Genomic DNA, 15,469 nt, shown 5'->3' with positions numbered 1-15,469 from the left:
AATAAAATCCCATTAAAAGTAAAAACAGAGGGCTTCCCTGGTGGCGCAGTGGTTGAGCGTCTGCCTGCCGATGCAAGGGACACGGGTTCGTGCCCCAGTCTGGGAAGATCCCACATGCCGCGGAGCGGCCAGGCCCGTGAGCCATGGCCGCTGAGCCTGCGCGCCCGGAGCCTGCGCTCCGCAACGGGAGAGGTCACAGCAGTGAGAGGCCCGCGTACCGCAAAAAAAAAAAAAAAAAAAAAGTAAAAACAGAAAATAAATCTTCATACTTTTGGCATAATAATCCTACTTCTGGGAACCTATATTAATAAAGTAATGAGAAATGTGGTTTAGGGTTTATTTATAATGATCTTTACCAGTTGAGTTCTTTAGTATTTTAAAAAACTGGAAATAGTCTAAATGTCCAACAACAGATTGAATAAATAAAGTGTAACTCATTCAAATGAAGGACTACTTAAAGATAGGAGAGAAAGATATATGAATAGGAAAAAAAACAAAAAAACCTTCAATAAAATCTACCAAAATGTCATTAACGGCTGTTTCTGGATGTTGAGAGTCTATGATTTTAGGTTACTCCTTTATGATTTTTTTGGTGTTTCCTACTTAAAAATAATCATATTTAATAATTGGAGAATTGCAAATATTATTTGTAGTCCTCCTTTCTAACAAGTAATTTATATTTTTATTCAATCCTCATGACAAGCACTCATACAAAACATGTTTATTTGCTAAGACAGCAGGTTTCAGTTCCCACTTATGGCTCCACCCACCTTATTTCTATGAAAATGTAACACACACCTTAATAATCTTTGGGAATGATATCTTCTTTTACTTGTGTATCATAACAATGGTGGTAGCTTAAGAAATAAAATTATCTGGAATTAAATATATTTCAGGAATAATTATGTTCTTAGTTAGAATTAGACCTACTACTTACTTGTCCTTCCTTCAATGCCTTTGGTCAGACTTTCCTGAACTAGACTGATGGAGAGAAAACTATTTACCACTATTTTAAGCTACAAATAGGAAATTTCATTATGAAGTGTCACATTTAACTTAGATAGGTACACTGGGAGTTAAGTTGGCATCAAACCAATGAAAACTTCTACCTATTCATATGGTCACTGTTGGGAAGGCCCAACAAATTCAACTTGAAATGATGTATGTTTATTTGTAGATAAGAAGTCTGAAAGAATATTTACCAAAATATTTACAGTAGTCAGGTACTTTCCTCTGGGGACCAGCAGAACAGAGCATAAAAATATGATAGATCCCACAAGCTACATATGGAAACAAATCCCATTATACTATAAACACGTCTTCTAGATATCCTATCAATGGAAGTTTGAGTTTAAAAACTTTTCAAATCAACCAAGTATGGACAGCCACTATAATACTTACATTCTGAAATAATCCAAACACCTAATCCTTCTAAGCAACAACATAAAAGCACACATATAAATAAGTAAGGGCATAAATTCCATATACTAAACATTTATTTGGGAGACATTTAACATTCATATTACTCAGATACCTCATATAAAGAATGTGATTTAAATCCAGTGGTTCTGTTTAACTATAGGATATTTCTGAAATCAAATTCTTTCACGTGAAGTCATATTTGAATCTCTCTTTGTCTCTCTGTTCTCTCTCTCTCATTTTCTCCCCCCCTCCCCTCTCCCTTTCTCTCCTTTCCTCCCTCACTCTGTCTTTCTCGCTGGAAATAATATAGTGCAGACATTTCATTCATAAAAATTCAACTGATATTATTTTCTGTAGGCAACCATACTCCCATTTATATAGATCCATAGCATAAAATATTGTGCACTTCAGTTCAACTAATTCTAAGACATAAAAATCTTCTTGGCTGAAATTAACATATTTACAAAAAGAGAACATAAAATTTGTTTTACATTCTGTTTTAAAATTTTAAGGATAATCCTTTAGCACTCATTACAACTATTTTTATTCATGATCTGAATCTGTCTCCCACACCTTGAAATGAATCATTATTAATTTTCAGTACAAAAAAAAGCACACAAAAACCTGAACTGTTATTAAATCATTAAACTCAGAGAAAAAATGAAAGTGCACAGAGATGCTCATACTGGAGTTGGCTGATGTACTAGTACTAGCTCTATTTAAAATTTCTTTCCTATATTATTTCCCAAGCAAAATACACTCATTATATTAAAGGAAACAAATGCCATAATGTATTTAATTGACTGTGGCTACTTTCTTATTTTTATTAATGTAATTAAAGAAGTTCTGTGTTCTAAGGTACATATTACACTTTGTATCCATGGACCCTTCTTGATACATAGAAGTATCATCAAGTATGTAAAAAATAAACAGGTCAGGCAATAAAGCAAAAATAGGACAGTAAAAACAATATGATATTCACTTTTGTTCCCCTTAAAACAAAAATGTTCTTAACAATTGCTTGCTGTTGGCTCACAGAACTGGAGAATGTATATTAGAACTCCAGTACTCAAAACAATGATCTTCCTTGGCTGTTATTGTATAAGAAGCAATAAACCGTATAATTTACATGAAGAAAGCTAATGAATCCTTCAGAAAACACAACCTGGCAGTTTATCTTCAATGCAAAACAATGAGGTGGCAGGAGTGTGATAGGGAAACCAGTCTTTGAGAACATCATGTAAGGGAATCCAGCTGTGCTTGTATGGTCTCTAGCTATTTACAAAGACAAAAAAAAAAGAGAAAGTTGGTGAAGGGAGAGAAATTCATATGAAGTGTTGTTTAGAAACATGCAAATGAAAGAAAAGAATGTAACTGGTAACTATGTATTTTAAATGTACTCACATAAGCAATAAATATACCACTTAGAAAATTTTTCTTTTTATGTGGATATTAGAATTCAAGCTTGCTATCTGTTTTCAAATTTGTAAAAGAGGATTTCTAAATAGTACTGTTTAAAATGCACCCAGCTCTTTCATTTTAGATTTCTAAAGGGGGGAGGGTGGTAGAGGGGGCAGTGCATTTTCCTTGATTACAAAATCAGTATTTACAAAGAAACACGAAATATCCTCAAAGATAAATCTTTAAAGGCCTGGTATCTGCCTTTTCCCTTGGGCCCAGAAATTAAAATATTTAACATTACCTATCTCTAAAGTGCCAGTGTGGCTAGGTACCACACAGTTTATTATTTAATGCTTTACATTAAAACAACAATCCTACTGCTTTAATTAAAACCATATCCATTCTTTTCCTGATTTAGTTTGTCAGATTCTCTTCATCTTGGCAATGCTTCCTACTGTGAAACATAAGATGTTTATAAGGGAAGTTTAAAGAACTCAACTCTGTAATGGGCATTTAAAAATAAGAATTCATAAAGTGGAGGAAACAATGTGAAAAACCCTACATTACCAGAAATTATTTAAAAAATACAGACCTTGTTATAGAAATCAAACAATTCCTTGTGACTGAATTCCACAAGAACTTTCTTCAGGCTCTGTAAAGAAAAAAGAAAGAAAGGAAAAAGTTTAGTTGTGTACAATTTACATTGCATTTTTTTTTCCTCTCCAGCTAGCCTCAGAATATGCCATATTATTCTGAGTGGTTTAAAAAAACCAAACAAACCAAACTTACCTCCTCTACTCAACCCCACTGTTCCAAGAACTCAAAAATACATTTACTAACACTCCACTTTAGCAAAAGGTTTCAACTCTATAGGGGCATCTGTTCTTTAAGTTGACTCCACAGAGGTTAATAAAATATATTCCAACAAGAGAACAATTTCATTACATATTTTTTCAAGACAGAGATAATACATGAGATTATATTTCATCTTTCTCAGCAGTCCATTTGAAATCTAGTAAATACCATTACACAAAGACACTGGAGGCAGCATATCTGATTGAACTCATCCAGCCATTAATGCCTCACATCAGCACAGCTGCTGCCTCCAAGCATTAATCTAACAGTTATGATCTTAACATGCTGAGATTGTTACCTTTTGTAATGTACAGACTCAGCACAAGTTAACAACACAACAGCTTCAAAGCTGGGACTTAAACCTGCTCATTCCTTTCACCTCAAATGCAATAGAGAAATCGTTATGGATGCTACAGATGCTAAGTAATATTGTGTACGTATGCATGATAGTGCAGTAAAGTGCGACATTAACCCAACCCACCCCAGTCCGCTTTTGGTTGACTTTGTAAACTGAGGAAACACTGTTTCTGAAAATTGTTCAAACATGTTTATTTTACTCAACGCACCTTTGGGAAGTGAAAGTTAATGGGGAGAGAATACCAAGAATGTATCACCCGCTCTGACCATACTGTCATGCTCACGTGACATACAACAGGCACCATGAATTGAAGAAGTGGAAAACTGTTGCAAACAGACATTGATTCATGCACTTAATTGCCTATGGTCATTTCCAACACTGTATTAATTCTATTTCTCAGTTTCTATGCTCACTTTTTTTTGTTTTATTTGTTTTAATGATTTCCACTTCCATTCACAAAGCCAACGTTTTGAAAACAAGTTTTCTCCTAATTTTAGAAGAGTCAGTGGGGCTCTGCTCAGAAACGGCACCTCTCTTTCCATGAAGCCTAAGCACATAGGCTCCAATTCCTTTCTTTGTTTTCTCTTATACACCCATGTAAGTTTCAAAATGAATGAAGAAGCATACCGGCTTTAAAGCCTTATCGTTTACGAATGATAAAAAAAAGAACTATAAATTTTTCAAATCATATTAGAAGAATCAGTTGGTTAACTGGCACATATCCTGAAACCTCCAAAGGCTGAAATGGCATTATCTAGCAGTGCTATATTTCCTTCCAGCAGTTAAAGGGGAATGATAAACCTAGGTTTACCCTAGGGAAAAGCAAAGCAAGTTCATTTCTTTACCACCCCCTCCCCAGCCGAAAGTTAGGAGAGACTGAAGACTGAGTCAGTATGTGAACAGCTCATTTGATGTACCCCTAGAGGTAGCAGCCAAGCTAGGCTCTTGTTTCCTGTACTTTGCTTTGCTTTCTTTCAGGGTAGTGTTTTCTAGAATGTTACCCTGAGGAAAGGGAAGGAAGGTAACTTTAAAAAAATACTTCTTAAAATAACAATAGCTAAAATAATGTGTGTGTGTGCATGAGTGTGTGCATATATATGGATATGTTTATTTTACACACACAGGCACACACACACATACACCTATCCATCCATCCATAATAGTAATCCCTCAGTATCTGCGGCAGACTGGTTCCAGGACCTGCTGTGGATACTAAATTTTCCGGATGAAGTCCCATAAATGCCCCTCCAGATCTGTGGTTCCGAATCCATAGATTCAGACAACCGTGGATGAAGTAGGGCCACAGTATTTATTGACAAAAATCCAAGTATAAATTGACCTGTGCAGTTCAAACCTGTGTTGTTCAAAGGTCAACTAAATTTAGTCTTACTTTACTGAAATACTTAGCCCCACGAAGGAAAAAAACTGATACCTGATATAAAATTTCTTATGCTTGACATAATAACGGGTAGCTATTATCATTATCATTTCCCATTCAACTCACAATGACTTAGAGAAGACCATGAGCATATGGAAGAGTATGGGAGTGGTTTTCAGTGTTTCATGTCTATGTGTAGAGAGATTATCCCAAATTTTGAGAATCTATGTTTACCTAAGGGGTGGCCAGTGGCAGTTGTTTTTTAGGTTTAGGGAAGTAAGGATGGAGCTTAGATGTGTAGGATAAAAAGGAAAGGGGGGGGCTTCCCTGGTGGCGCAGTGGTTGAGAGTCCATCTGCCGATGCAGGGGACGCGGGTTTGTGCCCCGGTCTGGGAGGATCCCACATGCCACAGAGCGGCTGGGCCCGTGAGCCATGGCTGCTGAGCCTGCGCGTCCGGAGCCTGTGCTCCGCAGCGGGAGAGGCCACAACAGTGAACGGCCCGCATACCGCAAAAAAAAAAAAAAGGAAAGGGGGGTGCTGGCCAGGGGACAACTTCCCACATTGTCATGTTCTGACATGCAACCCCACAGAGTCTAAGAATCTTAAATTCAAATCTGGCCTTCCAGGACATTGTACAAAAGTACCTTATCAAGAAAGAAGTACAGTTCACATTTCATTTAACAGTTTGGTAACTTTATTTATGACTTTAAATTTAGAATGGATGATGGCCTCCATTTTTACTCTTTCTTCAGGTCCCATAAATATTAGGAGTAGACCTGATCAGAATCTCCCCTGGGACTCCAGCATTTTTGGGAGGAAAGCACACTCTTAGCTTTCCTTGAGAATATAACCAGAAAGTGACAAATCTGCTTATCAAATGAGAATCAACTCTTTAAACTTCATTGTTTACTCTTCAGAAAATGTATGGAAAGGTTCAAATCATTATGTTGTACACCTAAAACTAATACCATTTTATGTCAATTATATCTCAATAATAATAATAATAAAGCCACCTGGGTGGTAGCATTTGGCTGGGGAGAAGGAGGACACCATCAGGAGACCCTCAGATGCCAGATTCGATTGTTAAAAGGGACTCTAGCCAATGTGAATGATCTGGAAGCCTGGCTGGTGGTGGAACACAAGGGTTGGGGGTGGGGGAGAATAATTAGGAACAGCCCTTTTCTACCTTTCTTGGTAGGTTTCCTGGCAGTTCCCCCAGCTGAAAGGGGTGCATCCAGATTGCCCATGAGTACCCTGGACTGACAGTCTTGATCTGATTTGAAAAAAAAAAAAAGAGACTTGAACAGGCACTTCCCAGAAAAGGATGTCCAAACAGACAAAAACATATGAAAATATATGCTGGAAGGGGTGAAAATTTTCTAACTACCCTGGAAACTTGTCTGGCATTATTTACTAAAGCTGAATATATACACACCCTATGACCCAGAAATTCACTGCTAGGTATTAATATTGAGCTCAATAGAAATGTACACATTTGGGCACCATGACATAGGTACAAGAATATTGATAGTATTATGATTCAAAAGAGCTAAAAATGGAAGTAACCAAAATTTCTTTCAACAGAAGAATATGTAAGTAAGTTGTAGTATAGTAATACAATGGAATGTTATACAGACATGAAAATAAACTACAGCCAAATACAGTATCATGCATGACTAACAAAATAAAGTTGAACGTCGGGGCGGGGGGCACAGAAGAACATGTATGATTAACTTCATGCATATGAATATTTAAAAAATAACAGAAAAGGTTTTAGAGACAAATGCTTAGGTGGTAAAAGTATAAAGTAAAGCAACAAAAATATTACCAGAAATACCAAAATACTGATCACCTCCGGGTGACTGCAGAAAGGAGGCAGTAATTGGGAGGAGGCATAAGAAAGGCTTCTGATTTCTTCTTAGAAATTAGAAATTAGGCAATAACTTATTTCTTCTTAGAAACTTCTTAGAAATTAGGCAATAACTTATTTCTTGATCTTGGTGGTAGGTAAAAGGGTGTCCTTTTTTTTTGACAAATTACTGTGCTCTTTTTCTGTATGTGTGCTATATTTCCCCAATTAGAAAAACCCGGCACTGTTATGTGTTAAATTCATTCCTTTTTATTCAATAAACTTTTTTTTTTTTTTTTTTTTTTTTTTGCGGTACGCGGGCCTCTCACTGTTGTGGCCTCTCCCGTTGCGGAGCACAGGCTCCAGACGCACAGGCTCAGCAGCCATGGCTCACGGGCCCAGCCGCTCCGTGGCACGCGGGATCTTCCCAGACTGGGGTACGAACCCATGTCCCCTGCATCGGCAGGTGGACTCTCAACCACTGCGCCACCAGGGAAGCCCTCAATAAACTTTTATTAAAGGCCTACAGCCCTGTTCTAGGTGCTACGTAAAGAGCAATGAGCAATAGAAATCAAAATCCCCCATATTCTAGTTGAAGAAAACAGACAATAAGAAATGTAATAAAGACAATAATAACAATAATAATAAAATCATCATCATAATTCACAACATACATACAGAAATGTTTGTTGGTGATAAATGCTAGGAAGAAAAATAAAGCAGGGAGAGGGAATGTGTGTTTGGGGGTAGGTAGGTGGAGATTCAAGGTTAGATGGTCAAAAAGGGTCTCACTGAGCTGATAACATTTGAGTTAAGATTTACAAGAAGTAAAGGAGTAAAAAAACCCCACAGAATAGGACAAAATATTTGTGAATCATTATCTAATAAGAGTATAGCACCCAGAATATATAAAGAACTCCTATAATTCAACAATAAAAAGACAAACCCATGTGGGTGGACCCTAATCCAATATGACTACCGTCCTTATAAGAAGAGATTAGGACACAGACACACACAAGGGAACGATTGTATGAAGACACTGGAGGAAGATGGCCATCTACAAGCCAAGGAGCGAGGCCTTAGAAGAAACCAATCCTGATGACACCTTGATCTCAAACTTCTAGCCTCCAGAACTGTGAGGAAATAAATTTCTGTCATTTAAGCCATCCAGTCTGTGGTACAGTTATGGCAGTCCCAGCAAACTAACAATAGGCCCCATCATCTCTTCTGGGACAGAGAGAAGATCTTTAAGAGCAACGGAAAGCCACTGGAGAATTTTAAGAATGATGTAATTGTATTTACATATTAACGAGTCACTTTGGGTTTTATTTGTAAATGGATTAGAGCTAGACAAACTAGATGTGGAGAAACCAGTTAGGAGGCTATATTGCATTCGTCTAGGCAAAAGATAGTGACCTGATCTAATGTGATGGCAACAGTGATAGAGAAAAGTGAAAAAAACTTGAAAAATGGTTTAAGAGGTAGAAGAGATAGCATTTAGTGAAAGATTTGAGCCGGGGGAGGAGGTGAAGGAATAGGTGGAGTCAAGAATGACTCTCGAGTTTCCGGCAAGAGAAACTGATGGATGCAACTGAGATAGGAAACTAGAGGAGTAGATGCGAAGAAAGAGAATCAAAAGTGCAGTTTCAGACACAATTAGCTTGATATGTCTGTGATATTTCCCTGAAAATATCTGAAATAAGTCTGGAAAGACATAAAAGGAAATTAGATAAGAGATATACATTTGGGAGTTACTGATATATTGCTATTTAAAACTGAATGAGACTGCCCAGGAGAAGAATGCAGTATGAGAAGAGAGGGCAGCCTGAGACAGGACCCTTCGGAACTCCAATATTTAGGGTAGGTAGGTGTTTCATAAATGATGAGTATCACCAGGTCCACAAATGTTTTCTGCATGGTATGTGGAAATATATGGCATTTATGACATGAATCAAAATAATTTAGTAAGTTGGCACACAGGCAATAAAACTGTGTGGCTTGCCTTCAACGTTCCATTTTCCAGTAAGACCCATTAAACTCACTAATATTGTTAACTAAATATACACAGACTAGAAGATTTACTCTCTTTCTTCTGCCTTATACATATAAGATTGCAACCAAGAACCCATTTAGGAAATTCATTACTTATGTTGTCTAAGCTGGTCTCATGCATTAATACCACGCAGACTTCCTGCACCCTATCTGAAAACACTGCCAAGTGAAAATGAAAGTGCAAAGAGTATCATTCTGCCAATTTCTTAAAAGAGAAGAAAGATGTATTTGTTCACCCATTTCTTTTATTTTTAATTTGTAATCCTGTCTGCAAGCACCTGGATAATGTTGCACATACCCATTAGCAAAATTCCCATGGAAACAGAATTTAGTAAGGTCTTCAGAGAGGTCTAACTTGGTGAAAGCTGACAGTAAAAAGATCGTCTGCTTTCCCATTAGTTAGAAATTAGGAACACATACATTTTCCAAGAGAGAAATGTATTAACCTCATCACAAATTATCTAAGCAGAAATAACCTCTAAATAACATAGATATAAATAGATAAGAATTAAACCTACTTTACATTGCTTAGCTTGTAAAATTAAGTAGGATATTAGAATTAGAAATCATACAATTATCTTTTCATCTAGAAAATCAGGAGTAGAGGATTCCAGTAAAAGAAAAACTACTAATCTCTTGTCCTGGTTAAATTTAAAAATAATTTGCTAGGGACTTAGAGAGGAAGTTTTCGCCTTTTCACTTACAGAAATGATGGATAGATATAAAATTTAAATAATATTTCAAGTTCTACTGAATGGGTTTATAAAACAAATCATTAGGCACCATTTATTAAATAAATACATCTAAAAATTGTATTATCTACAACTGTACCTATATACAGTTACAGATCACTGTAAAAATATTCCAGTATTTCTATTATTATTTGTTGATTATCTTCACTATTATTGAATAGTTAGTGAAACTCTACTCATGTACATGAACATGAACCATTTCTGCCACCCAATAATATACAGTTATTCAATAAACATCTAAACGGTACTGATACAGAGATGAATAACCCATATACTCTTGACCAAAGAAAGATCCTTTTCTAGGTAGGCAGGTTGCCCTTTACAGCTAAGCTTCCAACTATAAGAAGAATGTACATGGAACAGTGAGAAAGAAGGGATTCTCTGCTCATTGTCAGATCAATGGAATTAATCCTAGCAACAAAAGGGGTTACAACCAGCTCCGATTCAGAGGATGCTAGCTTGAGAAGGTGGAAGCAAAACATTCTAGGTAGAGGGAAAGAGCAAATTTCCATTTTTCTGCAAGGCGGTTGGACTACACAATCTCCCAAGGTCCTTTTCAATTCTATGACTGAAGGATGTTGAAAGGCACACCTCTATAAGCAAAGTAAATTGGGGAACTGAGGGAGTTAGAGGACCAAAAAATGCCAGTAAGAAAGAGCTTTAGAAATAACATAGTTCAACCGTCTTACTTAACCGATGAGAAAACTAGTCTTACAAAGATGAACTAACTCATACAAAGTATACAGCAGTGGAACTAGTCATTGTTCTTTCTACTGCATTATTATGGTAACTCAAGATAAAACAACACTTTCACCTGCATATCAAGCTAATTTATAGAAAAAAAATTCTTCCCATGAATTTGCACAATTGCTTCCCTTCTCTAACTCATTATACACAGAAATACATAAAAGCTTTGCTGAGGGTAAATAGTTTGATAAATATGGCTGATGAGATGCCAAGTAAGAGATGTAAAATGTCAGGTGAAGGTCTTAAATTTCTCAAAAATTTTCAGAAAAAAATATAAGCAACTCTCTTTGTCTCAGTTGCATTATTTTTTTTTAAAAAAAGCTACTGGGAAAATTTCACAAAAGTTAACACAACACAATTGCCATGTTTAAAATTCTAATTCCAAATATATAAACAAAACTGTTAGCCCAATGAATATACTACATCATACAGAGAAACGGAGCAAGAAAATTACTACTTTCACCTGAATATGGAGCTGATTTCTGTTGCTCCCTCAAGTCCTATGATTCCAAAAGCTCTTCATTAAAACACTGTCTAGCCTAGCAGGCTCCAAAACCTCACAGGCATTGGCCCTGCTGTTTGAGGAGGGCAGTGGGCAAACTGAAAACCCTGAGCTTATGTCAAAGTTTGATAGACGTTATAAAAAGACGACTGCAACAAATACAAGCCACAAAAGGCATTTCCCCAGGGTCAAATCAACCAATTGTAACTTGTCTTTTTTCAACCTTTGAAAAGTATAGTTTGACAAAATGCTTATCTGTTTAAGAATACAGGCAGTACATAAACAGCAAAAGCAAATTTCTAGCTCATTAACATGGCACTCAAGACTTCCAAAACCTGGCCCATGACTCCACCTATGGCCCCATCTCCTAATACCCTCCTAATGTGCTGCATGCACCAGCAGTACCAGTAGCATTCTGCATACTTCAGGTCTTTGTTCACGCTGTTCCCTGTCTTCTCCCAGTAATGCTCCCAACTGCTCCTGTGTGTGCATGGACATACACACATGCGCATATACCAGCTATTTCATTTGGCTAGATCCTTTAATACTCAGCTCAGTTGACACTGCGGCACCCTATGCATACCTCTATCTTTGCCTTTCCCTATTATACTGTATGGAATTACTTACATTTGTTCCACTGATGGTAGGCTCTTTAAGGGAGGGGCTAGCCTTTATTTTCTTTATTGTAGTCTAATAGCCTAGTATGGTACTTGATCATAGTACTTAATAACAATATATGGTTATTGAGCTTAATTTTAAGAATTAAATTTAAATATGTTCCCTCTCACCCCACTGGGGGAAAAATATTAAAAAATATTATATACGGAAAGTATCAGAATAAATGGATTTTGCCTGATGACAATGTTTTCAAAGTATTCTATTGCATTTTCCCCAATGCTGACAGCAGACAGGTCTTATAACTCTTGCTTACTCAGTAAATATGTAGGCTAAATAGGACAAAAATTAAACTCTAAGTATTGATTCTCTAGTTAGCTTGAAAAATGGCTTCTCATACTTGAAGGTGCCTGTCTCAAACTGGTGAAAGCTGAAGACTCGAGGTTTTGTACATACTTAGCTAAAAATACAGCAGTTGTGGCTGTCAACGTAACAATAAACCACTTTTGGCCAGAAATCTTTATTCAATATAAAAATTGTGTAAAAGTGTGTATGAAATATTGCCACTAAATGTTTAATCTGGGATATATACTTCAGCTGTTAGAACATTTACTCCGTTATCTGTGTACGCTCTTTTCATTCTGGCTAAAATATTACTTTATTCTTGCGTAGACAAAACAATATGCTTGGCAGTCATATCATCACCATATTTTCTGTCCTTTTAAAAATTAACAGTGTGCTATGCATGAGCAGATCGCAAACTTGGAGCCAATCAAAATGCACCTTCTATAGTATTCATTAACTCTAATTTATTATGTGTATGCTGATATGTCATTACGATTTTCAGCTTTGGTACTGAAGTATTTAGCTATGGTTGCTGAATATAATCAGCAAGATAAGAGGTTTTGAATATGATTACATGAAGCTCCTTAAATATAGTAAGAAATTATGTTAAGAAGAGCACTGACAGCAAAAAAATAGAGTTTTTTCCTGTATAAATATTATAAGTGATGCTATCTTTTTCTGAAAATTATACTTTATTCTAATTATAAATACTTATCTGATTACTGAAGCATTATCATTACAGATTTAGGAATAGCTGCATTACTTAACTTCTCAAAACATGTATTAGTATCCTAGCTGAAGGATTCCGGGTAAACTACAGATATCAAATTGAAATCATACTATGTTTTCAATACGTAGTTTTAAAGACTATGAGCTCAGTGTCCAAGTTTGGGTTTCTCCTTTGTTCATAAAATCACATTACTGTACTCATAGTAAATTCATAGAAATTTGGATGGTGTGTGTGTACTTTCAAGAGCTACTATGTACTTTGCATCCTAAACTAAACAACCTAATGTAATTCGCAGTGTTGAGAAAAAAACAATTAAAAACATAAGTCGGTTTAATTTTTTTCCATATTGTGCTGTCAGGTCACTCTGCAAGGAAAAGAGAATGAATATGTGCACCTAAATGAGTATTAATTTCACAATTTCGTTACAATTTACACTTCTTAACAGCTAACTGGAAGCTCTGTTTCTGAAAAATAAAAATGGTAAGTTCAATATTTGCTCCATGTTCTGGAGGGCACTGAATTTATCATGTAAGCGCCATCTGAAAATCCACTGTTAACCTGCAATATAATAATAGGAAACTCTCTATTTCACCCTCAACACATGTGGACCCCAAATCCTAAAGACAGGCAGCTATAATACTAATTTGATTATGGGTTAATTTAAGGCAGTAACCATCTAGAAGAAATTGTTAACTTGTAATCATGTTGTTCCATTACAAATTTTTAACTTGTAATGGTGACAGATGAAGATTGAGCTCATTTTTTTCCATCCACGTTAGTTCCCTGCTAACCTCATTACCTGATTATAATTTGCAAATTCCTCTTGGAATCATCAAATGAACTAATAATGCATATTTTAACAAAGAAATGGTTCTAACAAGTTAATATTTTTCTATAATTCTGAATATATCTGGAGCTCAAATAAGATTTTCATTTTACATTTAAAACGTAGTGTCTGGGGCATGCTACTATGAATTCAGAACAGCACTGGGAGATAGTTCAGTCTGTACTATGGTACTTGAGTAAAGGGTGGAACGTAGGTTTAATTTTTAATTTAGGAAAAATAATGACATTGGAGAATTTAACTTACTTACACTTTTTTAACAGCCTTATGAGGATGATCATACACCATACAATTTACCCATTTAAAGTGTATAATCAATGGTTTTGAGTATATTCACAGAATTGTGCAACCATCACCACAATTAATTTTAGAGCATTTTCATCACCCCAAAAAGAAACTGTATGCCCTTTAGCTATCATCCACCAACCCTCCTAACTCCTTGTCCCAACCAGCAATCTACTCTCTGTGCCTATAGATTTGCCTATTCTGGAAACAATATAAAATTTAAATGGATCCCTAATGCACACTAATATTTAAGGAATAGGCTATAATAAAAAGTGGAGCTTTGCAAAAACAAAACCTGAGGAATGCCTTGAGCAAAGTTGGATAAAAACTATACAAGTGCTATCACACACCCTAAAGAAAGAGTTTTAAGAAGGAAGGTATGATTCAAGTGTCAAGGCTCCCCAAAACCAACTGAGAAAAGGACTGGTAAGTTTTTATTTTAGATGACAAAGAGAATGCTACTGACATTGGCAGAAGTATTTTTGGTGGGTTGGTAGGGAGAAGCCAATACCAGTAGATTAAAAAGGTGAGTAGAAAGTGAGGAATTCAAATGAATGTAGACCAGGGGTTGGTGAACTACAGTCCACAGGCTAAACCTGGCTTGCTGTCCGTGTTCATAAATAAAGGTTTACTGGAACACAGACACACTCATTTGTTTATGTATTGTCTGTGGTTGCTTTTGTGTTACAATAGTGGAGTTGCACAGCCTGGAAGCTTTTAAAAAATATTTACTATTTGGCTCTTTGCAGAAAAAAAGTTTGCCAACCCCTATTGTACACAAACATCTCAAATTATTAGTTCTACTTAACAAAAGTGACCTAATAAGCATTCATATTCCACATTATGTTCACTACTACCAGTTTAAAAGAACCTGCTGTTTATATGTAAGTGGAAGTAAGTAAAATCATCTGTCTTGAATACAGCATAAATACTCATGTCAAGGTTGAAATTTCAGGCCCTCTTCACTATCATTTGATGCACTGCTGTTTTATAGGAAAGGCCTAGAGACAGCTGCAGAGGCTGTTAGATCTTTGGAATAAATAGAATACATCACTCAGGAGCTCACATTTATATACATTTTCAAACGGTAGTAAGACCTTATATCATGCAAACTTCTTTAAGAGAAAAAAAATGTGATTTTAAAATTGGTATTTTTAAAAATCAAGCTTTCTTTTTTTTTTTTGCGGTACGCGGGCCTCTCACTGTTGTGGCCTCTCCCGTTGCGGAGCACAGGCTCTGGACGCGCAGGCTCAGCGGCCATGGCTCACGGGCCCAGCCGCTCCGCGGCATGTGGGATCTTCCCGGACCGGGGCACGAACCCGTGTCCCCTGCA

The 15,469-nt window shown here is 36.3% G+C and overlaps 1 protein-coding gene across 3 annotated transcripts in view; it reads right to left on the bottom strand.

Moving 5' to 3' along the window:
* Nucleotides 1–328: 328 nt before the first annotated feature.
* COMMD10 (COMM domain containing 10) overlaps nucleotides 329–15,469 on the bottom strand; it is a 163,932-nt gene continuing 148,791 nt past the window's right edge. For all 3 annotated transcript variants that reach the window (XM_082651552.1, XM_082651554.1, XM_082651553.1), the window contains exons 6-7: nucleotides 3,416–3,475; nucleotides 329–2,697 (exon numbers count right to left, since the gene is read on the bottom strand). In XM_082651552.1, coding sequence (XP_082507678.1) covers nucleotides 2,659–2,697; nucleotides 3,416–3,475 — 99 coding nt within the window. In that variant the 3' untranslated portion in view covers nucleotides 329–2,658. The remainder of the gene's footprint in view (nucleotides 2,698–3,415; nucleotides 3,476–15,469) is intronic.

This window comes from Grampus griseus (genome assembly GCF_964374135.1).
Source record: "Grampus griseus genome assembly, chromosome: 3".
NCBI lineage: Eukaryota > Metazoa > Chordata > Mammalia > Artiodactyla > Delphinidae > Grampus > Grampus griseus.
This window is presented reverse-complemented; position numbering and strand designations above follow the sequence as displayed.